Source organism: Rattus norvegicus, chromosome 6, assembly GCF_036323735.1.
Source record: "Rattus norvegicus strain BN/NHsdMcwi chromosome 6, GRCr8, whole genome shotgun sequence".
In the NCBI taxonomy this organism is placed as follows: Eukaryota; Metazoa; Chordata; class Mammalia; order Rodentia; family Muridae; genus Rattus; species Rattus norvegicus.
This window is the reverse complement of record NC_086024.1, coordinates 136,457,288-136,485,203: the sequence shown is the minus strand read 5'-3', so window position 1 is coordinate 136,485,203 and position 27,916 is coordinate 136,457,288. Positions and strand designations below refer to the sequence as shown.

The window sequence follows — 27,916 nt, the reverse complement described above, 5'->3', positions numbered from 1 at the left end:
CCATACCCCACACATCCTATGTTGCCCTGGCTGTCCTGGCACTAGCTCTGTAGACCAGGCTGGCCTTAAACTGAGAGATCCACCTGTCTCTGCCTACCTGGTGCTGGAATCAATGGCCTGTGCCTGGCATCCGGTGGACAGATTTCTTTTAATAGAAAGTAATACATTATTTATTTGTTATATAGAATATTCAGACTACTACAAGGTAGGTTTTTTCATTTATTTAATAGGTTCATGTGTCATACACAAATGTGGAAGGTAGAATGTTACTTGTGGGAGTTGGTTCTTTCTGTCTACCAGGTTCCTAGGATTAAACCCTAAGTCCTAAATCTCGGCAGCAAGAACCTGCTAGGCTGTCTTCTTGGCCCAGAGCTCTGACTGTGCCAGTGCCTCATTTTGCCATTTCAGCAAAGTTACCAAAGAACAAAACATTTTAAGTAAGTTACAGTATAGCATGGTTAGGGTCAAATTAGATGTCTGAAAGAGAGTGACAGAAGACATCCTGAGTCACCCTCACACAGCTAGTGTTTACTGCACCAGACGGTGTTTCATGCTGCTCCATGTTCACGGAATTGTTGTACAGTCTTCGATGTACACTTGGAGTGGTAAAGCCTTGTTGGGCCCAAGTAGCTAACATATCTGTAGAGGTAAATTTCTATGTAGACCAGGATGGCCTCAAACTAAAGAGACCCATCTGCCCCTGGCTCCCAAGTGCTAGCACTGAAGGAATGCAGCAGCTGTGCGGTCACTTGCTTCCTGGACCACTGACCTGAGTTTGATCCCAAGACCTGCATGGTGGAAAGAACCAACTCCTTCGAGTTTTCCTGACCTCCACATGTAATATAATTTTTTTTAAAGCACTGAATGTTTCTAAGAAGAAACATATGAAGCGGTTACATACAAGATCCAAGGAGGGGCTGGGGATTTAGCTCAGTGGTAGAGCGCTTACCTAGGAAGCGCAAGGCCCTGGGTTCGGTCCCCAGCTCCGAAAAAAAGAACCAAAAAAAAAAAAAAAAAAAAAAAAAAAAAAAATCAAATCCAAGGAATCCAAGAAACTGAGATTTAGTTTTTGTTGACTGACAACAGAGAACAAGTGAATGCTGGTTTTCATCTGTCGAGGTCTCAAAGGTTCTGTGAACTCACCAGGTCATGTGAAGATGGTATGAAAACTATCCCTTTTCCAAAGGTTTCTGGTGTGGACTTTTGGACTAACAGAATTATAGCATATGGATATTGGATGTAGACAATCCTGGCTTCAAAGACAATAGCTATCATAACATTTTTTAAAAATTGTTACTTATGTGTATGGCTGTTTTATCTGTGTGTATGAATGTGCACCACATGTGTGCTTGACGCATGCAGGGACCAGAAGGTATCGTCTCCTAGAACTGGAATTATTGATGGTTCTAAGTGATGGAAATCAATCTCACATCCTCTGGAAGAGAAAAACACTCTCAAACATGAGCCACCCCTGTAGCCAAAAGTATTTTTCAGAGCTGGCTATCAGATATAAACACAGAGCATCCATCACTGACTATGATGAGACTAAGGTCTGAGGAACCATCTTTCTGAGAGCTCAGCAGCTGCTAAACACCCAGCACCCACTCTGGCTGAGAGCACCTTAGCACCTCACACCTGCTGTCTCCTGACGCAGATGTGGAAAGATGATATTCCACAAGGGGAAGACACATCACACTTTTGAAAAGAAGAGCACAGAGTTTTCACCTACCCTCTGGTTACCTGTCACCAAGAGATTTCCTATCAGGCTCAGGCCTTTTGAGTTGTGTACTGCAATGTATATGCATAACAGAGTTCAGACCTCTACCACACACCGCCATTACCTCTTAAGTTATGTTCACCTCTCGGCTACTCCTAGTTATGTTCAGTTCTCTCAAGAAGTTGGCCTGGTTTCCCCTGAGCTTCAAAGGGGACTGCAATCCCAGCACTTAAGTTAGGACAAGAGGAATGCTATGACTGTGGATTCTGGTCTAACCTAGGCTATCACAGCAAGACTGGCTTAAATATTTTTATAAAAATCATCAATTAACAAATCAAATTAAGGGCTGGAGAGACGGCTCAGCAGCTGTGAGCATTGACTGCTCTTCCAGAGGTCCTGAATCCAATTCCTACCAACCACACGATGGCTCACAACCATCTATAATAAGATCTGATGCCCTCTCCTGGTGTCTGAAGACAGCTACAGTTACTTATATATAATAAATAAATCTTAAAACAAATAAAGGGGGAGGGACGATGTGGCTGATGGTTCCAGCACTAACACGGAGGATCGAGGTTGAGGTCAGCCTAGGCAGCATGAAGATATCCTGTCTTCAAAAGTAAAAACAGATGGCTCAGTAGTTAAGAGCACTTACTGCTCTTACCAAGGAGCCAGATTTGGTTCCTGGCATCCATGTGGTAGCTCACAGACATCCATAATCCTGTTCCATGGAATCCAACAGGGTTAATGTAGTCCTGTCCTATGGAATATAACAGGGCTACTGAGTCCTCAGCAGTAATTCAGGATATTCTCCACTGAAAGATCTTTTGTCCCTATCTTGCTAATATATTACATGCTAAATATTCTAAATGGGTGAAAAACCCCATACCTATTTAAATAATATCAAAGTTGACGTGATGGTTAATATCAAAGATTCATGGCTCAGCTGGGTGGTGGTGGTGCATGCCTTAAACCCCAGCCCTTAGGAGGCAAAGGCAGGCAGATCTCTGAGTTTTAGGCCAATCTGGCCTACAGAATGAGTGCCAGTGTGGCCAGGGATACACGGAGAAACACTGTCTAGAAGAGAAAAGAAGAAGAGGAGGAGGAGGAGGAGGAAGAAGAGGAAGAGGAGGAAGAGGAAAAGGAAGAGGAGGAAGAGGAGGAAGAGGAGGAAGAGGGGGAAGAAGAGGAAGAGGAGGAGGAGGAAGAAGAAGGGGAAGAGGAGGAAGAGGAAGAGGAAGGGGAAGGGGAAGAGGAAGAGGAGGAAAATATTTGATGTAACTACATAACTCAGGGTTATATAACACACACACAGACAACCATAGGCCCCAAGGTCCAAATTATAGCAGAAATCCATTTTAGCAAGAATCAAGTAATTCATGTAATGAAAACAATTTAAGTACAACATAAATCAGGCCTATGTTAAGGGTATCTCAGAGCCTCTTGCCTGGCCAGGGAGGGGCCCTTAAACCAAAGATAAAAGAGCCCAAATAACTAAGCCTTTCTTCTTAATCCCCTGCTGTTATCAGCAGGAGTTAATGGCCAGAAGCCATCAGCTTTTAGCCAAAGAAAAGCAGACTTTAAGAAAGGTATAAAATTGCCAAGTAGTAAGTAAGCAACTTTTACCCCAGCAATCACAACTTTGGCCACCCATCATTGCCTGCCTCAGTCTACCCTGGATACCAGGCTGGTCACTGGCAATTCTGCATACTGTGGTGGAGTCCCTCCTCTCAGAAAAGCTGTAAGAAGCTATCTCTTCACTGCCCACACTGTGCCTTTATTACGGCTTCCAGGAAAAGGCAAACTAGAGCAAGAAGCTGGGCTTGGAAAGGCTACTCAGGATAATTTCAGAAACTCTGAGACACAGGTAGTCTCTAGCTGACTTACGACCCTGGGGTGTTACGTAAGAGCTAGTTAGAGCAGGTGGTTTCAGATGCAGGCTCTGAAATGTCTGCTTTGCAATGAAAGGCACACTTAAGAGACAGTAATCTGTTATCTCTAAGAATCAGCTCACCCTGGATAGAACCAGAAATCACAGAACCAAGACTACAAGAAAATAATAGTGTACACAGCCTCTTTTGGTTTCCTTCACAGTATTCTCCAAGAGAGCAAGAACTTCACCTGGCTTAGTGCTGTACTCACTGTCCACAGAATAGTACCTGACAGTCCATGCAGTCTGGTGTCCTAACATTCTCCTTTGCTGACAGTCTACTTCCAAGACTAAGGGAAAACATTCTTCTTAAATGGGTTACCCTTAGTATACAGACATGCCCCAACACAGCAGTATATACCTTTAATCCCAGAGCTCAGGAGGCAGAGGCAAGAGGATCTCTGAGATCCAGGCCATACTAGTCTATGAGGAAGTTGTAGGACAGTCTGGGCTACACAAAGAAACTCTGTCTCAACAAACCAAAATGTATAGAACTGTAAGTTTAGAGATCAGACAACAACTTTGGGTGCCATTCTTTTTTTTTTTTTTTTTTTTTAAAGATTTATTCATTTATTATATATAAGTACACTGTAGCTGTCTTCAGATACACCAGAAGAGGGCATCAGATCTCTTTACAGATGGTTGTGAGCCACCATGTGGTTGCTGGGAATTGAACTCAGGACCTCTGTAAGAGCAGTCGGGTGCTCTTAAGCGCTGAGCCATCTCTCCAGCCCTTGGGTGCCATTCTTCAGGTGCCATTCACCCCGTTATTTGTTTGTTTACTATTTGTGGTTGGGGCCTCTCACTGGCCTGCAACTTGCAGAGCAAGGAAAGGCTGACCAGCCAACAAGATCCACCTGCCTCTGTCTCTCTAGGGCTAGGATTTATAAGCACACGACTACAGCTGCATAACTTATTTTGTTTTTGTTTGGTTGGTGGTTTTTGTTTTTTGAGACAGAGTTTCTTTGTCTAATAGCCCTGGCTGTCCTGGAACTTGCTTTATAGACCAGGCTGATCTCAATCTCAGAGATCTGCCTGCCCCTGTCTCTCTAGTGCTGGGATAAAGGCCTGCACCACCATGCCCAGCATTACTTGCATTAACGACAGACTTGAATTTAGTATAAGCTTGAACAAAACTACCTATTATTTAACCAAACTGGATCTAATAATGCTTTGTAAACCAGGAACACTAAGGTTTTTATTATTCCTGTTTGTTTTCAAAACTACTGTATGCATAAAACATTACAGAATCCTTTAAAAACTGACCCTAGTAGTGGTTAGAAGTAGTTGAAGGTAATAAATACAAAAACAATGGGGGAAAAGAAATCTTCACTTACCCTTTATTTTATATTACTATATTGTACATTAACTCAATGGCTAGAAAAACGAAGAGGCTCGTCTATGAAAATAACATCAATTTCCAGGGTTACTTATGCACTTCGTAAACGTATCTGACTCAGTGTACGAGCCTGAATATAATAAAATCAACACAATTCTAAAATATGTTCAAAACTGCCTGGGTGAGCTGGTGAACATCTTCTGGTAATGGCAACACCATAAATGGACTTCACAGTTGATGGCAGAGCATGGCTAAACTGACACTAACTTCCAGGGCAGGTTCAAACCTTTATGTCACTAGCCACAGATTACTCTTTGTGGGGGCCTAGTGGCTTGAAACTGTAATCCCAGGACTCAGGACCAAGAATCAAGAGGACTGTCACAAGCTCAAAGCTGGCTTAGCTACACAACAAGCCCGTTTTGTAAAAAAGACAAAACAAAATGGGGGATGGGAGGAATTGTTAGTGGTCTGTGACACAACTGTGAATGATGACCAAAGGAAAAGCTGTTAGAACAATGCTCCAAAAATGGGCAAAGTTGCCACATATCCTGTTGCCATCTTCCCAAAAACAACACAGTGTGAAAGAATAGGAAACAAATATATAAAGACTGCTCATAACTTATTTTAACTTTAAAAAAAAAAAAAAGGCTACTTACTCAGTCTACCTGGTTTTAAATACTGCCAAATAAGTCAAACATACTCAAGTCACTCATCTCGGATCTAAGTTTGGGACAAGTGGCTGGCCCACACCTGAACTACAAATTGTTACGTTCTAACTATTAGATTATTGTAAGCAGTAATTAACGCCAGTGCAAAAATGCATAATCAAACTCTTGGGCTAATCAGAAAACAGAGTGTACTTACTTGACGCTGTGGTTATATAGTTAGTATCTTATAATAAATGATAGCAATGACCAAGTAAAACAAAACTAAAGCAAGCAAAACCAAAGGGGAGTATAACCAACCGGAGACAAACTACATTAAAACATGGAGGAAACAGGTGAAATTCTGGCCATCTCTACGTTTACATGAACAACTGTGAGGCTGTTCATGGCTGTAAGCAACACTCAGACATCTCACAACATGGCCACCCAAATGTCAGCTGAACAAGAATGACACTAATAGACATGACAAACTGGGCAGGGAAAAGACCAGGAAGCCTCAACCCTACACCAAACGTCAGACAACTGAGGAGAGCTGGGAGCGGCACAGGTCAGAGCTGTGAGTCACTGAGCCTGGGCAAACACAGATTTTGAAGATTTTGGCATGAGCCATGAGAAGTGCAGGCTTCCCTTATTTCAACTGGGTTCCATTAGATCACTTTAGGAAAGTACATGTCTCACATGAAAATACTTCTATATTCTGTTTTTTAAAATTCCCTAAGTCAAACATTTTAAAAAATGTCCTCAAACCCAACATTTTTATGAAAATCTTCACTAAAGTTTTTTTGGGGGAGGAGGGAGATGCCTAACTAGAAAGTCGAAGTATCCTTAAACCTTGGGGGGAAGGGGGTTTCTGCCTCTGCTTTGCAAATGCGGGGGCTATAGGCATGCAATAGTATCCCGCCCAGCAAGCCTCACTCCCTGGAGGAACAGCAGCTTTGTTGCACTGACTACTGACAGTTAAAAGATTTAAGAGGCAAAGTATACAGCAATTCAAACAACATTTTTTTATAATATTAAATACTAAATCAACATACCTTCTGTAGACTTGTTGGATTCAACTGAGTTTTGTCAATTATCTTTATTGCAACCTAGAAAAAAAAGTATTTACACATTTTCAGAACTTGCTAATTATAGACTAACCAGTAACAGTTTTGTAAATTCTCATACATATGGCATTGTTAAAAAGCAATCAAAAAAGCAAATCTCTAATCAAAGCAATTACAACTTCCAAGGACTATTATATGATTATTAAGAACAACTCATGATTATGCAAACGATATAACATTTTTTTTTTTTTGGGTTCTTTTTTTCGGAGCTGGGGACCGAACCCAGGGCCTTGCGCTTCCTAGGTAAGCGCTCTACCACTGAGCTAAATCCCCAGCCCCACGATATAACATTTTTATACTTGTTACTTACATAGAAGATGAAATTATCTACTCTGTTCTTCCCTCAAAAAACTACAGAATGAATACCTCAAAAACTATACACAGTGTAGCAAATCTCTTTCCTTTGGGGGTAGTGCGCTGACTAGACAGAATCCTGTTCATGATAAGCCAGCGTTCTGCTACTGACCTTGCCTCCCATCCCTACTTTGCTATTTACAGAAACTAATTTCACAGACTTTGGAATCCCAGGGCAGAAACCTGAAAGGAATATTCAGCCTAAAAGCCATGTTGGAGTGTCTTGCACATAAAGCTTTCGAAAGCAATGAAGTTGGTGCTGAATCTGAAAACATCTAGCAACAGCAAGAAACCCACTCCAGACAGAAAGTCTGGTAAGACACAGGCATCCATTCTGATGCCAAGGAGACTTAAGGTGAGTAAAGTTCAAGACCAACCTGAGGAACACACCAGGAACCTGTCTCAAAGAACAAAGGGAAGCCCTAAGACTGTTAGGAAAAGCTCCAGACAAACCATGCAAAACATAAACAATAAAGATGTCACCTGGCAACTTTTGTTCACCAAGAACATATATTGGCGAATAGTATTTAAGAGGAAAACAAAAATAAAAACCCACTAGCACAGGGAGAAACTACAGCTTCTAATAATACGCATTTCTTCCTCCCCTCCCCCAGCTGAGGACGGAACCCAGGGCCTTAAGTGCTCTATCACTGAACTAAATCCCCAACCCTATAATACGCATTTCGTACTGAACAGGGAGGGAATCGGTTTCACTAATGCTCAGAAAGTGGATGAGTGAGTATCCTCACCTGGTAAGCTTATCACCTGCTGCATTAAGACCGCTGGGAGAAAAGCCCTGTGTTAAGAACATGCTCGGGGCTGGGGATTTAGCTCAGTGGTAGAGCGCTTACCTAGGAAGCGCAAGGCCCTGGGTTCGGTCCCCAGCTCCGAAAAAAAAGAACCAAAAAAAAAAAAAAAAAGAACATGCTCATGTTGGGGATTTAGCTCAGTGGTAGAGCGCTGGCCTAGCAAGTGCAAGGCCCTGGGTTCGGTCCCCAGCTCCAAAAAAAAAAAAAAAAAGAACAGTTTCATACCATGCATAAGGCTTGGGTTTTGATTGATACCCAGTAACAAGAAAGGAAGGGAAGAGGAACTTAAAAACTTATGAAGAAAAGGATTAGCTATGAGTAGCGTTTGGACTGAACTCAGCTTCCCACTTACTGCAGACTAGTCAGGACTAGTCACAGACTGCCTTATAGGATGCAGGAGAGCCCACTTCCCACTGTGCGTGCTGGAGAACTCAGGTCCTGTAACCCCTCTCAAGAAAGCAGAGCCTGGGACAGGAACTTGGAGACTTTCCATGCCAATGAAAAGTCTCATACTTCGTGGTGCCTTTACATCTTTCTTAAGGATTATTGATGACCCTAAGTCTGGGCTGTATCTGACAATATTTACCACATCATAAATGAAAACAAAAAATTATAAAAGCAAGCATCTACCCATTCATTACAAAATAACAATAAACCCATTGTGTTACCAAAGCCTACTTAATGGAACTCCTTCTGTTTTTAAAACAGGGTCTCACTGTAGAGCTCTGTAGACCAGGCTGGCTTTGACTTCACAGAACTCTGCTTGCCTCTGCCCCGAGTGCTAGGATGAAAGGTGTGTGCCAGCTTCTGGTGTGCTCCATCTGTTGTGATACAATGTTATCATATGGCCTGTGGGAAATCCTACTTTATATTCGTGTGAAAATTTTAAAAGTAAGTGGTACAAACAGTACAAAAATTGTTTTTAAGATGTATTTTTGTGCCTGGCTTGGTAACTCACACCTTTAATTCCAGCACTTGGGAGGCAGAAGCAGATCTCTGAGTTCGAGGTCAGTCTGGTCTTCAGAACAAGTTTCAAGGTTACACAAAGAAACCCTGTCTTCAAACCAAAAAACAAAAATTTGCCTGCCTGCCTGCCTGCCTGTCTGCCTGCCTGCCTGTCTGCCTGTCTGTCTACTGTGTGTGTGCAGACACGCATGCCACCAATGACAACTGTCTGATGTCAATTCTCTCTTTCCATTATGTGGGTTCCAGGGTTTAAATTCAGATTATCTGATGAGGCAAAAACATAGGAACCTTTACCCACAGAGAGCCGAAACACAACATTATTTTTAAAGACTGCTGAACTTGGTCTAAAACAAATTACTGTTTCCTGTGAACTGATTCGCCTCCAGGACCAAGAAGAAACACGGTAGCATCTGACTCCAGTGTGAAAAGACCACCCCATCTGCTTCAAGGCAACACAGAATGGAGAAAAATGTGGAGAATGTATGTGCGTGCACTTATAAAAAAGTCAAAACACTAGCTCCACATTTGGGAAATATAAATTTAAATTTAAACAAGAGAAAAGGTATTTGCTGGTGGGATATTCAAATATTACCTCTACATATCTCCTCTGGGAAAGAGCTAGATTATTGATTCATCTTCACAGTTCTGGGGTTAGACAGTTTCCTCCCCGACATAATGAAGCCCCTTCAAGCAGGGGGATAAACAACTCAAAATAACTTCAGGAAGTCCTGGAAACTGACCAGATTCACGAGGCCCCTCCTTGCCAGAGTAAACAATAAACCTGAGAGTAAAGCCAGCCAGAGAAACACAGAGAAACCCTATTTTGAAAAACAAAACAAACACCTGAAGAGTCTTCTCAGATAAATGGAGTTTAGCTTCAAAGAAGACTCTTGAGACAGACCAGCTGGGGGAAGACCAGCTGAGGCAGGCACCACAGGACACTCTCCAACCTGTTGGGCGGCCTGCAACTCCAGGTTTACAGTGTGCTCCAGGTTCCCAAACCTGTGAACTGAGACCAACACTAGGGTGGCTTTAGTGATATGGCAGAGTCATTTCTGTTCCTGGAAGTAACCCCTCACCTCCATTCCTGCACATAACCCAAATAAGACTTAGAATTCACAAAGCTGGACTGTGGTGGGATGTACTTTGGTTTGTTATGAGCTCTCTATCTGGGGTGAGATTTTTGTGTAATGTCTCCCCAGGAAAAGTTTTGTCACACAAAGAACATGGTACGTAAGTTTGTTGAGCTGATCTAAGGCCTTGAACACTCATGATAAGCAACCAAAGATACATTAAAATGGAGATAGGACAATGAGAAAACATGATCTCCAGCATACTAAATGTATTTTAAAGTAGAGTTTTCTTCAAATTTGTTCTTTTTTTATGACTTATATTTAGTTTTACGTGCACTGGTGCTATTTGCCTTTGTGTGTCTGTGTGACGGTGTCGGATCCCCTGAAGTGGAGTTAGAGACAGTTGTGAGCTACCATGTGAGTGCTGGGAACTGAACCTGGGTCCTTTGGAAAAACAGACAGTGCAGTACACTTAACCACTGAGCCCCCAAACTATTTTCATAAGCATTTTTATGTGGTGTATTTGGAGTTTCTTTCTTTCTGACCATCGTCTGCATTCTCAGGGCAAATCTGGCAGTTTGGAGGCATTTTTCCCACTCTCTTCTGAAACCTGGTTTCTAAGCTTAATACTGTTCTTCTCAATTGCTAATTTCTTCTGGCTGCAAATGACACCTTCCTATTCTATAGAGTCTGTCCTAGTTCTCTTCTTATATATTTTATATTAAGGAACTGCTTTGTTTGTGGGTTTCTGGGGGGCTTGGGGCTTTATGAGACAGAGTTTCTCTGTGTAGCCTTGGCTGTCCTGGAACTCACTTTGTAGACCAGGCTGTCCTCGAACTCACAAGAGATCTGCCTGCCTCTGCCTCCTGAGTACTGGGATCACTTCCCTGCACAGCCTCTGCTCTTAACTCCTGAGCCATCAGGGACTGCTTTTCAAAAAAGGTCAAATATGTTGTGCACAGCTCCACTACAATATATGAAAGTCCTCAAAGCTGCTGTGGAAGATATCATTTCACATATACACACAGCAAGGAAACCAATGAGGAAACTCTCAGTCTCTTTCTCCACATTGGGTTGACTCAAACACCAGATAAACGTTGGCTCAGACCTGGACCCTGGAGAGTTAGACAGCAGTGCAACCTTGAGATCAGGAAGAAAGGGCAGCTACAGGGTATGATCACTGTGGTGAATCAGACAGGTCAAGGCTAGAGGGGAGGTTACAATTCATTCTCAAGAGGTGGGTGGGGTTTGGGGAAGAGTGGTACAAAATAAGCCACAAATGATCCCTAGGTAAGGGAAGAAGACTGTGCCTGTCACATCCTGTATCAAGTTCTGGGAAGTTTTATTTAGTTAACTCTGACGCCAGAAGCAGAGTGACAGTCTGAAAGCAGAAATAAAGATGCTCATGCAGCAGGACAGGTCAGGCAAATGCTCCGGAGAAAAGTGCTACCTTCTACCTCCTGACCAAAAGACCTAACATGTTGACCCTGAAAGGTGTTAAAGCATCCATAACTATTAAAAGAGAAGTCAAATGTATGTAGTTGCAGAGGGCCTGGGTCCAGTCAACTCCCAGCAACCAAGTTTAGCAGCGGACAACCATCTGCAATCTGGGTGTAGCTGAATCCATTGTCTCTGATTTTCTTGGGTACCTACACTCATCAGCACAAAACTACACTGATAGCATACACAGACATGTAATAAAAAATAAATAAGGGGGGGCTGGGGATTTAGCTCAGTGGTAGAGCGCTTACCTAGGAAGCGCAAGGCCCTGGGTTCGGTCCCCAGCTTTGAAAAAAAGAACCAAAAAAAAAAAAAAAAAAACTTTAAATGCCTTAAGCTCCCAACAGTCTGAATACTAGTCTACTTAGGCTGACATAATAAACACCAATGACTGCAGCTTAAGCACTAGAAATTCATTCCCTCTCTTCTAGGGTGACATTCCAAATCAAAGTGCCAGCAGGGAGGTTCTGCTGAGGGCTTCTCACTGTGACTTCTCAGGCACCACAGTGAGGGAAGACAGAAAAACAGAAATGATTCTCTGTTGTCTCTTTTTACAAAAACACAACTACTACTGATTGAGGCTTACTTCCATGAAAAAGAACCTGTCATCAAAATATAGGTCAGGACTTCAACAAATGAATCTGAGGACATACTTTAGTCCATGGTGGGTACAAACCAAATAATGACAGCAGGTGGTCACAAAAGAAAACTTCAGGAGCTGAAGACATGGCTATGCTGTTAAGAGCGTTTGATGCTCTTGCAAAAGACCCAAAGCTTTTTAGTTACAACAACTTAATAAAATATAATAGCATGCAAGAATGTCACAAGGGGAAAAAAACCCACCAGGCATGGTGGCACATGCCTTTAATCCCAGCACTCAGGAAGTAGAGACAGTCAAAGCTCTGGGTTTAAGGCTAGCCTGGTCTACGAAGAGTTCTAGGACAGCTAGGGCTACACAGAGAAACCCTGATTCGAGGGAGAAAAATAGTTTAAGTAAACAATAACTCTAGAAAGCCCTTAGACAATATCTAAACATGGAAAACAAGCCAAGAATGCAAACATACTATTTCAGATACAGTAACAAAATCCACAAGCAGTGTGGCAGTCTCCATGACTAGAGAATGAGGGCATATGTGAACCCATGGCACAATTCCTGTTGGCAGTGAAACTAGACACTACAGACAAAATCTAGTACCATCACTGGATGCAAAGTTTCCCTGTGGCCACAATGTGATGTGTGGTTAAATTACGTACTGATCACACGTGGCTCTCTTCTCTGACCTGATAGTGAATGAACAGCACTTACAACTCAAGCTGCCTTCAATTAACCATGCTCCTGTCTCAGCCTGCCGAGTCACGGCTTATTTACTTGAGCCCCTCTTCAGGGCACTGGCATTTGTTTCTATGTGTTATTGGTCAATGTTGAACTTAAGGCCCATGCCAGGACTACACAGTGCCCTGGCCCCCCAAAAAAAAACACAAATAAAAAATAAAAAAGCAGCAAGGACATGGCTTTTGTCCCTGCACTTCCAGAATATACTAAAAGCATCCTGCCAGCTTTCGCTTTTCATTACATACACTATTCTAAAGCAAGGTCTTTCAATCTTTGGTTGCTGCTTCCAAATCTGCTACAATGTATATTCAACTGAAGTAAATTATTCTGAATATTAACTTTCTGTCCATCTTTGTATAGTTATTTTTAATAAAAATACAATTAATCACTCCTTCCACCTTAAAAAAAAACCTCTATGCTGAATTCTACAACAGCGTCAAAGAACCATGCATAATAACATGAAGGCACCCTCCCCCTCCGAGTTCTTGGTGTAGCCCTGGCTGTCCCAGAACTCAGACCTGCCCACTTCTGCCTTCCAAGCGCTGGGATCAAAGGCTCCTGCCACTGCTGCCAGCCCAGCATTCCTTTCTTTTTAACTACCTATCTCTTCACACCCTTCGACCAAACAATGCAGAAAAGACTAAAATTTAGCAAATCTCTATTGGGTCTCAATGTAGAGGTACCTGGGGAAAAGGTAAAAATGTGGACTGAAGAGATGGCCCAGCTGCTAAGAGCACAAACTGCTCTTGCAAAGAACCGGAGTTCAGTTCTCCAACTCACAGCTGACAGCCACCTGAAACAACAGCTCCAAGAAACCAATGTTGTGTCTCAAAGGGCACATGCACTCATGTGTACAGAGACTGCCACAGATAATACGCATCACACAAAATTAAACATAAACATAAGGGCTGCAGAAATGACTCCGGTAAGGAGCACCTGGTGCTCTCTCTTGTGAAGGAGCCAGGTTCAATTCCTAGCACCTACAACAGGTAGCACCAACCACTTAGAGTATCTCCAGCCCCAGGGTATCCAATTCCCTCTTCCAACCTACAAACAAGCAGGCACATATAAACATGTATAATTAAAATAAATGAAAAGTTAAAAATAGAACCATAAACAGAAAATTAAAACAATATTCCCCCATAACTTGTATTATAAAGTTGTTTTTCCTAAAACTGTTATATAGTAACACCCAATAGCTTTATTATAATATACTAGCTTCCTTGTTGGTTGCTTTTTTGAGACAAGGTCTCACTGTATAGTCCTAGCCAGCCTCAAACTAACAGTGCTTGTGTCTGCCCACCTCTATTCCCCTTGCTGGGATTAAAGTGTAAACCGCCACACCCGGCTTATTTAATTTTCTTAAATGTTACCTCCAGAACATAGCAACTATCAACAGCAATAACCCAGTGTGAATAAAGGCATTTGGGGAATTTCTCAAATGAGAAAATTCAGAAGGACATAAGATACAAAAAAGTTCCTCAAAAACATGTATTTGGATACAGTCTATAGACAAATATAAAAATTATTTTTTAAAAGATTAGCCTGTGAAAAATTCCTAAAAACTTGTTAGCACAGTCCTCATGAGGGAGAAAAAAAAAAAAAAAAAAAGAATCCAGTCGGGCTGTGGTGGTGGCATGCACCTTTAATCTCAGCATTCAGGAGTCAGAGGCAGGTGGATCTCTGTGAGTTAGAGACCAGCGTGGTCTACTTAATGAGTTCCAGGACAGCTAGGAATACAGAGAGAAACTCTGTCTTAAAGACCAGGGGAGGGCAGGGGAGGGCAGAGGAGGGTAGGGGAGGGGAAAAGAAAAGCCTCAGGAGTTTAGTGTGCCACAGGACCATTGTTGGAACCGACAGTAAATGTTTGTAAGTATTTAGAATCAGAGGCTAAGGTAAAGTGTCTAGAATACACAATACTGTGGGTTCAATCTCCAGAACTGCTAATGAAATAAACAGGTAAGAATTAGAGGCTGAAAGTAAATGAGGTTACACTCAGTCTCCTCTGTGAGGGACAGGACACAGGAGAGGAGAGTGCACCACCCCAGTTAAGTAGGAAGGTCTAGCACTAACAGGAAGAGATGTAAAGGCACATGTTAAAAAGACAAAACATGAGAAAGATTTCAAAAGTTTTCTGACAGAATGGACAAGAAGCAGAGGAAATTACACAGAAAGAAAACGCCACTGGCTAATATTACTAAGAAAGGCTAGGAGACTCTAAGCATAAAGGAGAACCACAAAGACTGGAGACCAGTAAGGCCCTGGGTCCAAGATTAATGAGTTTAGCATGGGACAGGAGTGAGGCATGGAAACAGAACCTGAGGAATTAGTGGTGACTGGGACAATACTGTCCTCCAACCCTGCTCCAGGCAGGAGAGAGAGGATCCCTACCCAGATGAATGTAATATACCCAGAGAAGAGACAGAGACAAGTATCAGGGGGTCTTATTCCATACACCTGCCAATAGCAAGCTTAGTGGCCAGACCCTATACACGTGACACAACCCACCTCTTAAAAAGATAGCAGAGACAGCCAGACTGCAAAAAGGCATCCATACAAATAAGAAATGTGACCCCTTGTGACCACATACGTACAAAGACAGACACAGACACTCTCTCTCTCTCTCTCTCTCTCTCTCTCTCTCTCTCTCTCTCTCTCTCTCTCTAATATTTTTTTTCCCAAGACAGAGTCTCTCTGTGTAGCCCTAGCTGTCCTGGAACTCACTCTGTAGACCAGGTTGCCCTCAAACTCAGAGATCTACCTGCCTCTGCCTCCTGAGTGCTGGGACTAAAGGTATGTGCCACCACAACTGTCAATTTTTTTTAAAGATTTAAGTTTTATTAATTTAAGTTTTCCTGTATTAAGTATGTGCACATGCGTCACGGTGCCCATGGAGGCTCTAGCCTAGAGTTTAAGTGACCTGACAAGATGCTGGGACTCAAGCTTGGGCTCTCTGGAGAATAGTCCATGCTCTGAACCACTGAGCTACCTCTCCATCCCCAAATAACATTTTTTTTAAAGATTTATTTATTTATTATATATAAATACATTGTAGCTGTCTTCAGATACACCAGAAGAGGGTATCGGATCTCTTTACAGATGGTTGTGAGCCACCATGTGGTTGCTGGGAATTGAACTCATGACCTTTGGAAGAGCAGTTGGGTGCTCTTAACCGCTGAGCCATCTCTCCAGCCCCCCAAATAACATTTTTAAAAAATAATCTAGAAACCAAAAGTTTCTAGAAGTACTTAGAAGACAGAAGCAGGAGGATAGCTTGGTCCACATAACAAGTTCCAATTAGGGGTATAGTCAATTACTCTCTCTGTCTCTGTCTCTCTCTGTCTCTGTCTCTGACATACACACACACACAAACACACACCCCAGATCTAACAGACAACAAAAACATAAAGATTTTTAAATCACTAATACTTTAAAAGAACAAATAAATAATAAATGAGGACTGGTGAGATGGTTCGGTGGGCAAAGACACTTTGGTCTGCTAATTCTAATCCCCAAAATTGTGGTGGAAGAGGGGGAAAATAACTATCACAAGTTGTCATCTTCTACATGTGAATAATGACATATGTACTAATGCACACACATATACACACTAAATGCAATTTTAAAAAAATAAAGGGTATAAAAAGGAAATAAAAGGGGTTGGGGATAGGCCCTGGGTTCGGCCCCCAGCTCCGAAAAAAAGAAAAAAAAAAAAAAAAAAAAAAAAAGAAAAGAAAAAAAGAATTAATGCTATTTAAAAAAAAAAATAGCCAAATAATAGAGATCACTATTATGCCCATAAGTCTATTTTGTTAAGCCAAAAGTTAATGTGTATATAAAAACTGTAGAAATTCTCTTGGAATAGAGAAATTTTTTTAAAAAACAAAATTTTGCTTTCTACATAATAACTTGTATAATGTTTACATATATGATTCTGGTCATACGTACAATAGAAAGGAGAAGGCGAAAAGTAAGTTTGACTCAAGTTTTTGAAAACCGAGAAAAACCTTAAGTCACTATGGTCACCTTCTAGAGAACGACTACACTAAAAGCAAGCACAGCAGACCACTGCAAACATTGTTGGTCTGTCTTGTTAACCTCTGACCTCAGGAAACTAGAGCAAACACCTGGGACTGGTGGGTACTAACTTGTTATGTCAAGAACTTGTTATCATCTTGTTGGCACATGTCTTTAATCCCAGCACAAAGGCAGAGGCAGGCAGATCTCTGAGTTGAAGTCTAGTCTGGTCTATACAGTGAGTTCCAGGATAGCCAGGCTGCACAGAGAAACCCTGTTTTGAGAAGAAAGAGAAGAGAAGAGAAGAGAAGAGAAGAGAAGAGAAGAGAAGAGAAGAGAAGAGAAGAGAAGAGAAGAGAAGAGAAGAGAAGAGAAGAGAAGAGAAGAGAAGAGGGAGTGGGACAGGGGGAGGGGGAGGGAAATGGGGGAGAAGGAAAAAGGGGAAGAGGAGGAGCGGGGGAGAGGGGGAGGGAGGGAGAGGGGAGGGGGAGGAGAGGGGGAGGGGAAGGGGAGGGGAGAGGGAGAGATTCTAGTTAGGGTAAACAGGGCATCCCAACCTTTTTCAAGTTCCAGCAAAAACAAAATCTAGAAGAGCTAAAGGGCACATGGCAGAGGTCTGTCAAACCACAGGGCTCATGCTGGGCATGGTGGTGCACAGCTTTGACCTCAGCACTTGGGAGGCAGAGGTGGGTAGATGTCTGTGAGCTGAGGCCAGCCTGTGTACAGAACAAGTTCCAAGCCAGCCAGCGCCAAAGAAAAGGAGAAAAGAAGTGGCTCTTGTCACCGGCTTCTCCGTCTCTACTCTCTCCGCAGTGGGTGCTAGAAGTATGCCATGTGCCCTGACCAGTGTCCTGATCACTCTCTGTGTGAATGCAAACACTCATGGGCTCTGTTCTGTTTGCCATCTGGCTGCATTTAAATGTTATCGGTCAAGTGAGTAACTGCCTCTAAGAGGTACAGACAGCCACTGAATTCCTGAACCGGTTGTAGTTAGAAGGTTTACTAATTTGTTGTTTTTTTTTTTTTGTTTTTGAGAAAGGGTTTCTGTATGTAGCCCTGGCTGTCCTGGAACTTGTACACCAGGTTAGCCTTGAACTCAAGAGATCCTATTGCCTCTGCCTTCCAAGTGTCAGGACCAACGTTGGGTGTGCACCACCACACACAACCAGAACATCTTTTTAAAAAGCATCTTTCAATCACACAATTATAGTCAGTCCTCTGACCTGTATTTATTATGCATATAACAAGTACCAACCACTTCCTTACATATAGCATTTACCATCAGAGTATCAGAGGGAAAGACAAACCAACCAGTATAGATACACCCTCTGATAAGGGAGAGATGGGGTGCTTGAGGAAAGGGCTGTGCCAATTCCTTCTCAGAAGTAATCCCACAATGAAGGATAGAGTACTTCATGCAGACAATAGGTATCAAGACCTAGATACAAGAACTCTGTCAAAGCAGAAAAGAGGCTCTGTACCGCACAAGAAGACGCAAAAAGGAAGTTAATTCTGTGGTTTCATCATATGAACGCTGATAAGGAATGCAAGAAAGGAAACAACCATGATCACAAAGCTGGGAAAGCATGTGCCTTCTGGCACAACCTGGAAAACATGGGCTGCCAGAAATCCTCAGAAAAGGAAGGAAACTCGTGGGATCAATCTGCAAATACAGATGACCATTGATCTGCAAGTAACATGAGCTTATGGGCTTATATACATACAGAAGTGCGTACATGCAGTTCAAGACAATTTTATCGATTTTTTTTCCACTGAAAAAAGGCACAGCACTACTAATTTTTCAAGTTAGATCATTCACTTAGTGTATTTACAGCAAAAGAAAAGCAGAATGAGCTCCCCAGTTGTTAATAATGTATCCTGGTCCTTAAAAGGTTAGCAGAACAAATACCACAACAAAAGCAAGCACAAGCATTTACCTCTCTGCCTGTGAGGATGTGTCTCGCCAATTTCACTTTTGCAAAGTTCCCCTTGCCGATTGTTTTCAATAGTCTGTAGTTTCCAATATGAGGCTGTTCATCTGCACAGGAAGCTATTGAGTTTCTACACCGAGCTCCAGAGCGCCCGGTGCGGGAGGTGACTTCTTGCCTCCCATCTCCATGTGAAATGTGCTGAAACGTAATGTACACAAAAACAAGGAAATGAGAGGACATGCAGTACTGCCAAGTTTTAGGAGTATCTAGTGGTTAGAAACAAAACATTAAGGCTTTCATTGAATCCTAAAGGACATGATATAAATTTAAGAGGAAATCAAGAGACTGTTACAAGAAACCTATCAAGTGCTATATAGTTCAATCCCGTGTTCTGAGAGCTGAGACAATTCCAATTTATAATTTTTCCGATTTACCAGAGTACATTTATTAGAAAAACTGTACTTCAAATTTTGCATTGCAACTTTTTCCTGAGCCACTGGTACCCAGTATAACAGTTTGGAAACACCAATAGGTCATGACATTCAAGACTACAGCACACGGTGAAGTCGCCCTTTGTATGGGGGGAGGGGGAGATACAGGTATTCATTAAATTACCCAAGATACACAACACTTTCTTATGAACTGTGCTTGTTTTAGGTGATTTTTGTAAAACTGTAGGCTAATTTAAGTTAAAATAGGCCAGTTTAAGCTATAAATAAAGTTTGGTAGGTTAAGAGTAGTAGACATTTTCAAGAATTTCTACAATGTAAACCCACTGTCAGAATAGGTGACTAGACTACCACGTAAAACAGAACTTCATTCTCTGCATCTGTATGTCTAATGCTCACACAGCCTATGAAGGAAGGAAATGTTAATGTCACCATTCAACGATGACAATGGGGCTAATAGTCAATTAGTGAGAAATCCATTCCTTGTTACAGTCAATCCATTTTCTTTCACTTTAAAAATCAGCTTCATGGGGTTGGGGATTTAGCTCAGCAGTAGAGCACTTGCCTAGCAAGCACAAGGCCCTGGGTTTGGTCCTCAGCTCCGAAAAAAAGAAAAAAAAATCAGCTTCATTTTAGGGCTTTTGTTGTTGTTGGGTTTTCTTTTGTTTGTTTAGTTTGGTATTTTTGGTTGTTGTTGTTGTTGGAAGAGCTATGTGTAGGGCTGGAGAAGTATCTCAATGGTTACCGCCTTCCTGCAGAGGACAACACTCACATACTGGCTCAAAACCATCTCTAACTCCAGTTCCAGGGGATCTGATACACTCTTCTGGCCTCTCCAGACATTAATCACACATGGTATACAAACATGCATGCAGGCAAAACTTTGAAGCATATAAAGAAATCTAAAACAGTTAAAAGAGCTAAATGTTGTAAGTTACTTTCTTTAGAAGTATGTGTTTGTGTGTGTGTGTGTGTTTGTGTGTGTGTGTGTGTGTGTGTGAGAGAGAGAGAGAGAGAGAGAGAGAGAGAGAGAGAGTGTGTGTGTGTGTTTTAAAGCTTTACTTTAGGGGTTGGGGATTTAGCTCAGCGGTAGAGCGCTTGCCTAGCGAGCGCAAGGCCCTGGGTTCGGTCCCCAGCTCCGGAAAAAAAAAAAAAGCTTTACTTTAACTAAAAAATATGGTCCCAACCTGAAGTTCAGAGTCCTACTTCAATATTTCCCAAATAAGCCAACAGGCTTACAAGCTACAAATTCTTTTACAATATTTATGTTTATGATTATTTTGCCTGAATGTATGTTTGTGTATCACATACATGCAGTGCCTGAGAAGGTCCAAGGAGGTCTTGAGGCAAGATGAGGGCATCAGACCCTCTAGTCTCTTCCTTATAACACAACACACACATCATAGATCTTGTCTAAATAAGCCATATCCTTAACTCATAGGAAACATTTCCCAAATGTTAAAAATAACCCACAAAGCCAAATTGTGACAGTAAGTGGCTATTCTTCCAATTTTTGCACTTTAGAGACACAAAGTCAAATTTTACTTTTAAAAACATCTACAGAGCCTGGCATGGTAGCACACAACAAACTTTAATCTGGACACTTGGGAGGCAGAGGCTGGTGGATCTCGGAGTTCAAGGCCAATATGGTCTACAGAGTGAGCTCTAGGAGAGTCAGGGCTACACAGAGAAACCCTGTCTGGGGTGGGGTGGTTACAACATTATTTCCTCCACTACAGAAAAGTACTCCATAAAACCGACCAGTTTATGACTTGAAAGGAAAACTATTAGCAAGCTAGGATTAGAATAGCCTTCGTGTAATACATGATGTCAATGCCAGCACTGGGAGGCAGATGCAGGCAGATCTCTGTGCGTTCCAGGCCCTCTGATCTACACAATTCCAGGACAACCCATCCTATCTCAAAAACAAAAGAACGGACCTTCCTTGATGTGATAAGAATCACAGAATCTTAGCCCATACCTGGCTGATAATCCCATTACTACCATGCTGCCCACTGTTCTCTCTGCAGAGCATTAAATAGCCTTGTTTCTTCCCTTCTCAGGTAGTAAGCTGGCTTCAAACTTCTATGTAATGAAGAATGACTGAATTCCTGCTCCTCCTGCATCTCCCAGCAGCTATTCTAGCAAATAGTACAGTTAATGGAAAACTTCAGAATCTAATCTCATCTCCCTCCCCGTTTCATTTATCCCTACCTCTGTGCTGCGTTAGTACGCAGGTTGGCCACAATTCCCAGATCTTTCTCTCAAACTCTTTAGTGTTGGGAATACAGGCATGCAACACCACATACAAGAATCATCATCTTGTGTTTCCTTTCATTTTAATTCTTTTTGGACTTAGTTATTTTCTATGTTTTCTCCACATGTATGTACAGCATATGTGTGCCTCATGCCCATGGAGGTCGGAAGAGGGTATCCCTTCCCTTTGTAAGGATCCGCCTGTAAGTTGAGTTACGAATGGTTGTGAACCACCATGTCAGTGACGGGAACCAAACATGGGTGCTCTTAGCTTTTGAATATCCAGTCCCAGAATCATTTAAGAAATAGAGAGAATCTAATTTATGCATCTTTAATCCAAAATTATGTATTCAAAAGGTTTCAGATACCAGAGAATTTTAGACTTAGCATTAAGGATGCTCATCAGGTAGGGATTTTGTTGTTGTTGTTTTGTTTTTTCCTAATTCAATCTAATGTATTTCCAAGTCAGGCAGTGGTGGCACCCGTGTTAAGTCCCAGCACTCAGGAGACAGAGGCAGACAGATCTCTGAGTTCGAGGACACCTGGTCTACAGGACGAATTCCAGGATAGCCAGGGTTGCACAGAGAAAACCCTGTCTTGAAAACAAAACAAAAATAAAATCCCAAAAAGAATCTAATATAATAAAACATTCAAGCACATGGTTCACATTATAAGCCCAATGCTGAGGGGTGGAAATACAAGGATTTTTGGGCCTCATAAAGTAAGGGCTGACTGGTGAGAGAGAGGGTCAGTGGGTGAAGGTGCTGCCACTGCCAGGCCTGAGTTTAATCCCAGGCCTGGGAAGGTAGACGGAGTGAACTAGTCCCCCACAAATTATCCTCTAACCACAGTTGCTATGCCACACCTAGTCCTGCATATAGAAAGGTTAAAAACATTAAAACAGGGGTTGGGGATTTAGCTCAGTGGTAGAGCGCTTGCCTAGGAAGCGCAAGGCCCTGGGTTCGATCCCCAGCTCCGAAAAAAAGAACCAGGAAAAAAAAAAAAAAAAACATTAAAACAAAAACAAAAGGCACCTGGACAGCATCTGAGTAGACCCAAGGAACTTTAACTAACCTCTGACTTCTACAAACTCCCACACATACCACATATGTAATGTGGTACATGTGTGCCCCCCTCCATACACACACATACAAATATAGTTTTGGAAATTGGTAATAGTGATCAAATACCAGTAGCAGTGCATGTAATTATTCAGAGTTTCCTGCTGGTCTGTTTGTTTGGACTTTTGTGTCCTTTCCCTTTTGTCCTTGCAGTCACAATCACCAGGTGTTCTGTCACTGATCTCTCTAGGCTGTTCATTATCAAAACAAACAATTCAAAGAATAAATAGTAGCTTTTGGGTTGCCACAACCTCCTGATCATGCTAGCCTGTCTGTCTCTCCTAAACCAAACTATATTTGTATCTCTATCCATCTTGCGGCAGCTTTCACTACATGGCCTCCACTGCTCTCCATTAATAATCCTCCTACGTCAGCTGCCTCACTGTTAGAATTACTGATGCATCATCATACCCAGCACAAAAGCTTCCTAAAACAAAGCATTTTTAAACAGTTTAATTTAAAAAGATCTAAGCTAGGCATGGTCCCAGAACTAGAAAGAGGGCTGACACAAATCAAGGTCAACCTGGTCTACATCTTAGGTTGTAAGTCAGACTGTACATAGGAAACCTTGTCATAAAAAAACAACAAACCTGACTAATTAGGAAAATATCCATGTCCAGAAGAGATAATAATATATTGAATTTATTATAAGTACTAACCATAAATACAACTTTGTAGAAAAAATAATAATAATTACATTTTAAATTACATTCTTATCAACTAAAAGACGGTAAAGTCAGAATGAAAGAGAAAGGGCCGGGCTGGAGAGATGGCTCAGCGGTTAAGAGCACTGACTGCTCTTCCAGAGGTCCTGAGTTCAAATCCCAGCAACCACATGGTGGCTCACAACTATCTGTAATAGAATCCGATGCCCTCTTCAGGTGTGTCTGAAAACAGCTACAGTATACTCATATAAACAAAACAAATAAAAAAAAAAAAAAAAGAAAGAAAGAAAGAGAAAGGGCCGGGAATGCAGCTCAAAGGTAGAGTGCTTGCCTAGCGTGTACAAGGCCCTGAATTCTATCACAACATTTAAAAAGGGTTTGTCGGGAGGGTAAAGAGGAAAGAGTGTGGGAAGTTAGGGGGGTGCTCAGGCAGGACCAAAAGATGCTAAGAGAAGAGATGTCAATCAGGATCCCCTTAGTTTTCTTACAACCCTTTCAAAGTGTTTAGCATTCCTTCTAGGAAAAAAAAAAATCAACTGCACATAGGTAGACATGGTGGCACAGCCTTTAATCCCAGCACTCAGAGGCAGAAGCATACAGATCTCTGTGAATTTGAAGCCAGCCTGGATTACAAGGAAGCTCCAGAGCTATATAGTAAGCCTGTCTCAAAAATAGAGAGAAGGATGGATAGATGCAACTAGACAAGCATAAATCCTGAGAGAAGTTGTGGTTGGTTGGTTGTTTTTGTTTTCCCAGATAGGGTCTCTTTGTTCCAGGATATCTAGGGTTCTGGGTATCCTGGACTAGCTCTGTGGACCAGTGTAACCTGGAACTCAGATCCTCCTGCCTCTGCCTTCTGAGTGCTTAGGATGAAAGGCCTGGACCACCACTGCCCAGCTTGAGAAATTTTTTAGTCCCATTCAAGACCAACTTATAAACTTAGCAAATAATTAGTTCTTGGAAAGTCAGTTATATTTAAATTGGCTTTGTATAAACCTTTTAGGCAAATGGCTTTCAATAAAGGGAACTAGAAAAGCACTGAAACTCAACTAAGGGGAAGGGAATTCTACTTCTACAGGGAACATTTGGCAATGATGGAAACATTTTTAGTTTAAATTGAGGAGATGCTGTTCCAGGATAACAGGCTGTTCCTACAACACATAGGACTGGGCCAGATGGCTCGGCCAGTCAAGGTGTTTGCTGGCAAGCCTGACAAACCTGAGATGGGTCCCCAGGACTGAATGGTCAAAGGAGAGAAAGAAGGAACTTCAGCAGGTTGTAGTCTGACCTCCACTTAGACACCACAGCACATGCAACAAGCTACCTAAGAAGTAAGTATAACAAAAATATTTAACAAACACAGAACTGCAGGCCAAAGCTTGGTATAGCAGCACATCTGTAATCCTAGCACTGGAGAGGTCAGGTAGGGAAGAGGCCAGCGTGGGTGCCAGAATGAGTCACAAGCAAAAACAAAACGAACTAGACAAAAGCCAACAAACACTAACAACAACAAAGAACGTCAAAATATCAATCATTCCAAGGTTAAAATGATCTGCTGTAGGGAAATGAAATGCCCTAAAACCCCGATCCTAGTTTTTTTTTTTTAGCTGTAAAACATCATTTCTATCATTTTTTAAAAAGATTTATTTATTTTATATATAAGTAGCTGTCGCTGTCTTCAGACACACCAGAAGAGGGCATCAGATCTCACTACAAATGGTTGTGAGCCACCATGTGGTTGCTGGGATTTGAACTCAGGACCTCTGGAAGAGCATTCAGTGCTCTTAACCATTGAGCCATCTCTCCAGTCCCCATCTTGTACAGAGAAATTTATGAATCATCCACTGCTCCTTCCTCTCCATCTCCCCTCACTTTTAAGTCAATCTGGGCTTCATCTTCAGTCTCTCAAACTCATCACTACCCCATTTCTACCATATTGTTCTCATTCTGGTAACAACCAAGTCAGCTCCTCACACACCAAAGCCAGAGAGCAAGGCTCTGGCTCCTTTAATTTGCACGAGTCGTTTCATGTACCACTAATACTGAAAAACAGTTCTAGCTCCCCAACACTTTACAACTGATAGCAGTTTTTACTTCCCCCACCCAGGTTTTTTTTTTTTTTTTTCTTTTTTTCAGAGCTGGGGACCGAACCCAGGGCCTTGCGCTTGCTAGGCAAGCGCTCTACCACTGAGCTAAATCCCCAAACCCACCACCCAGGTTTTTTGAGATAGGGTTGCTATCCACTATAAAACCTTGGCTAGTCTGAGACACCCATCTGCCCCTGCCTCCCCAGTGCTGGGAACTAGAGGCACCACTGCACCTGGCAATAGCAATACCTCCTCTTATTCTTTTCACTAGGCTGTCCTTTCTGCCACACTTGCACTTCTCTCCCCAAGGCTTCACCTGTGAACTCTACTTGATGAGCTCCAAAAAAAAAAGCAGGGTCATCTCAAGAGTCTATGTTATCAAGACATAGAACTTCGCATACAGCCAGCATCCAACTGCTAAATACATGAATGGCCAAGCTGACTTGTCTGGCTGGATATTGTTTATAGAGTTGAACAGTTAGATACACCAAAGAGAAAGTTTGACTGCCTAGCACGTGTAAGGCCCTGGGCTCAATTCTCATCATGACGAAATGAAGTCAATAAATTAGTAAGAAATAATGGTGACAATAACAAAATCAATGATTCTGAATGACACATCTTTTGCACTGAAATACTTTATCCAGAAAAACAGAGTCATCTTCAGGTGGGATAGCAGTTAAAGCAGCCCTACCGTCTGCAGTGACTGGAAAGCACTTCATAGGCACTTTTCTTCCATCACAACAATGAGGATGTTTTTTTTGTAAGTAAGGATTATATAGATTGAGGACCTGCTTAAGCCTCTCACATCAGTTTTGCTGCCCTGAGGCTCCCCTTTAGCCCTTCCTTCCTCAGATGTCCATAGTATTCTCTCCATCACGCCCCGCTTTAAGGAATCAGTCTGGCCTGGCAGTGCTGGCACACATCTTTACTCCCAGTACTCGGAGGCAGGATCTGAGTTTGAGGCCAGTCGGGTCTACAGAGTGAGTTCCAGGGCAGCCAGGACTACACAGAGTAACCCTGTCTCAAAACCACCATCACTGGGGCTGGGGATTTAGCTCAGTGGTAGAGCGCTTACCTAGGAAGCGCAAGGCCCTGGGTTCGGTCCCCAGCTCCAAAAAAAAAGAACCAAAAAAAAAAAAAAAAAAAAACCACCATCACCCAGACCCCATCCTACCCCAAAAGAAATCAGTCTGAGAGTAGTGGTGCACATCTTTGATCTTAGCATTTAAGAGACAGAAACAGGTGGATCTCTGTGAGTTTGAAGCCAGCCTGGTCTATGAAGTGCATTCCAAGAAAGCCAGAGCCATGCAGTAAGACCCTGTTTTAAAAGAAGAAAAAAGTAACGAAAAAGAGAAAAACAAACAAACAAACAAAACAACTAAAACAGAAACAAACACAAAAGAAATCTCTCTGAAGGAAATGTGGGGGTCTGGCCCGATAGTAGAAAACTTGCCTTCCATGTTTAGGCGAGGGGTTAATCACCAGCACCACACTCAGGTGATCTCACTGGAGTGGAATCCGGAAGGTACAGTGGCAGAGGTGGGGTGGCCCTAAACCATCAGTGACGACTGACTTACGGACTGACTTACGTATCCTGTCAGACTTAGCCTATTTATTCATCTTATTATAGCTCAGTAATTCAACAAATATTCGTTTATTGGCCATCCATAATAGGTAAATGATTTCTTCCTACATATTTAGAATAGTATTAGTAAGCAAAGCAATCCTGCAGTCAAGGAGTTTTAGTATAACACAGGGACTGAGGAAGCATAATGAATACAGTAGACCTCTGACCAAGATTAAAAGTATCAGCATTACTGTACAGCAGCAGTTCTCAACCTTTGGGCCTCAACCCCTTCAAAGGGGTCGCCTAAGACCATCTGAAAACAAATATTTATATCACAATTCATAACAGTAACAAAATTAGTTATGAAGTAGCAGTAGCACTGAAAATAATTTTATGGTTAGGGTTAATACAGTTAAATTAAACTGCATTAAGAAAGGTGAGAACCGGGGTTGGGGATTTAGCTCAGTGGTAGAGCGCTTGCCTAGGAAGCGCAAGGCCCTGGGTTCGGTCCCCAGCTCCGAAAAAAAAAAAAAGAACCAAAAAAAAAAAAGGTGAGAACCACTAGTATTCTAGACAGACTAGCTACAGTGCTGGAGTGTCCTTGGAGTGTCCCTGGAGTGTCCCAAAATTAGCCCGGAATTGCCTGGGACTACCAGTATAGGGAGCAGGAGACAGGTTATATACACACACAAACAAACAGAGGAGAACAGATCATAGTAGGAGGATAGTTATGTCCATTACTACCAATTCAGCTTTATAGATGAGGTGACAGGCATAAGAAGTAATTTACCCAAAGTCAGACAAAGTTTATTTACCCAAGGTCACACAATAAAATATAAGGAAGATTATAAGTCCAAAAAACCATCCCTATAAATGCCTTTAAAATATGACTACAAGCTAGGAGTAGTGTGGCACATGCCTTTGATCCCAGCATTCAGGGGCAGAGGCAGTCAGACCTCTATGACATTGAGGCCAGTCTGGTCTACAGAGTAAGTCACAGGACAGTAAGGGCTACACAAAGAAAACCTGTG

The 27,916-nt window shown here is 42.1% G+C and overlaps 1 protein-coding gene across 19 annotated transcripts in view; it reads right to left on the bottom strand.

Moving 5' to 3' along the window:
• Mark3 (microtubule affinity regulating kinase 3) overlaps positions 1-27,916 on the bottom strand; it is a 90,083-nt gene that overhangs the window by 52,206 nt on the left and 9,961 nt on the right. For 16 of the 19 annotated variants that reach the window (XM_039111723.2, XM_063261495.1, XM_063261496.1 and 13 more), the window contains 2 exon segments: positions 18,747-18,938; positions 6,686-6,739 (listed from right to left, as the gene is read on the bottom strand). In XM_039111723.2, the coding sequence (XP_038967651.1) occupies positions 6,686-6,739; positions 18,747-18,938 (246 nt within the window). 19 annotated transcript variants of the gene reach the window in all.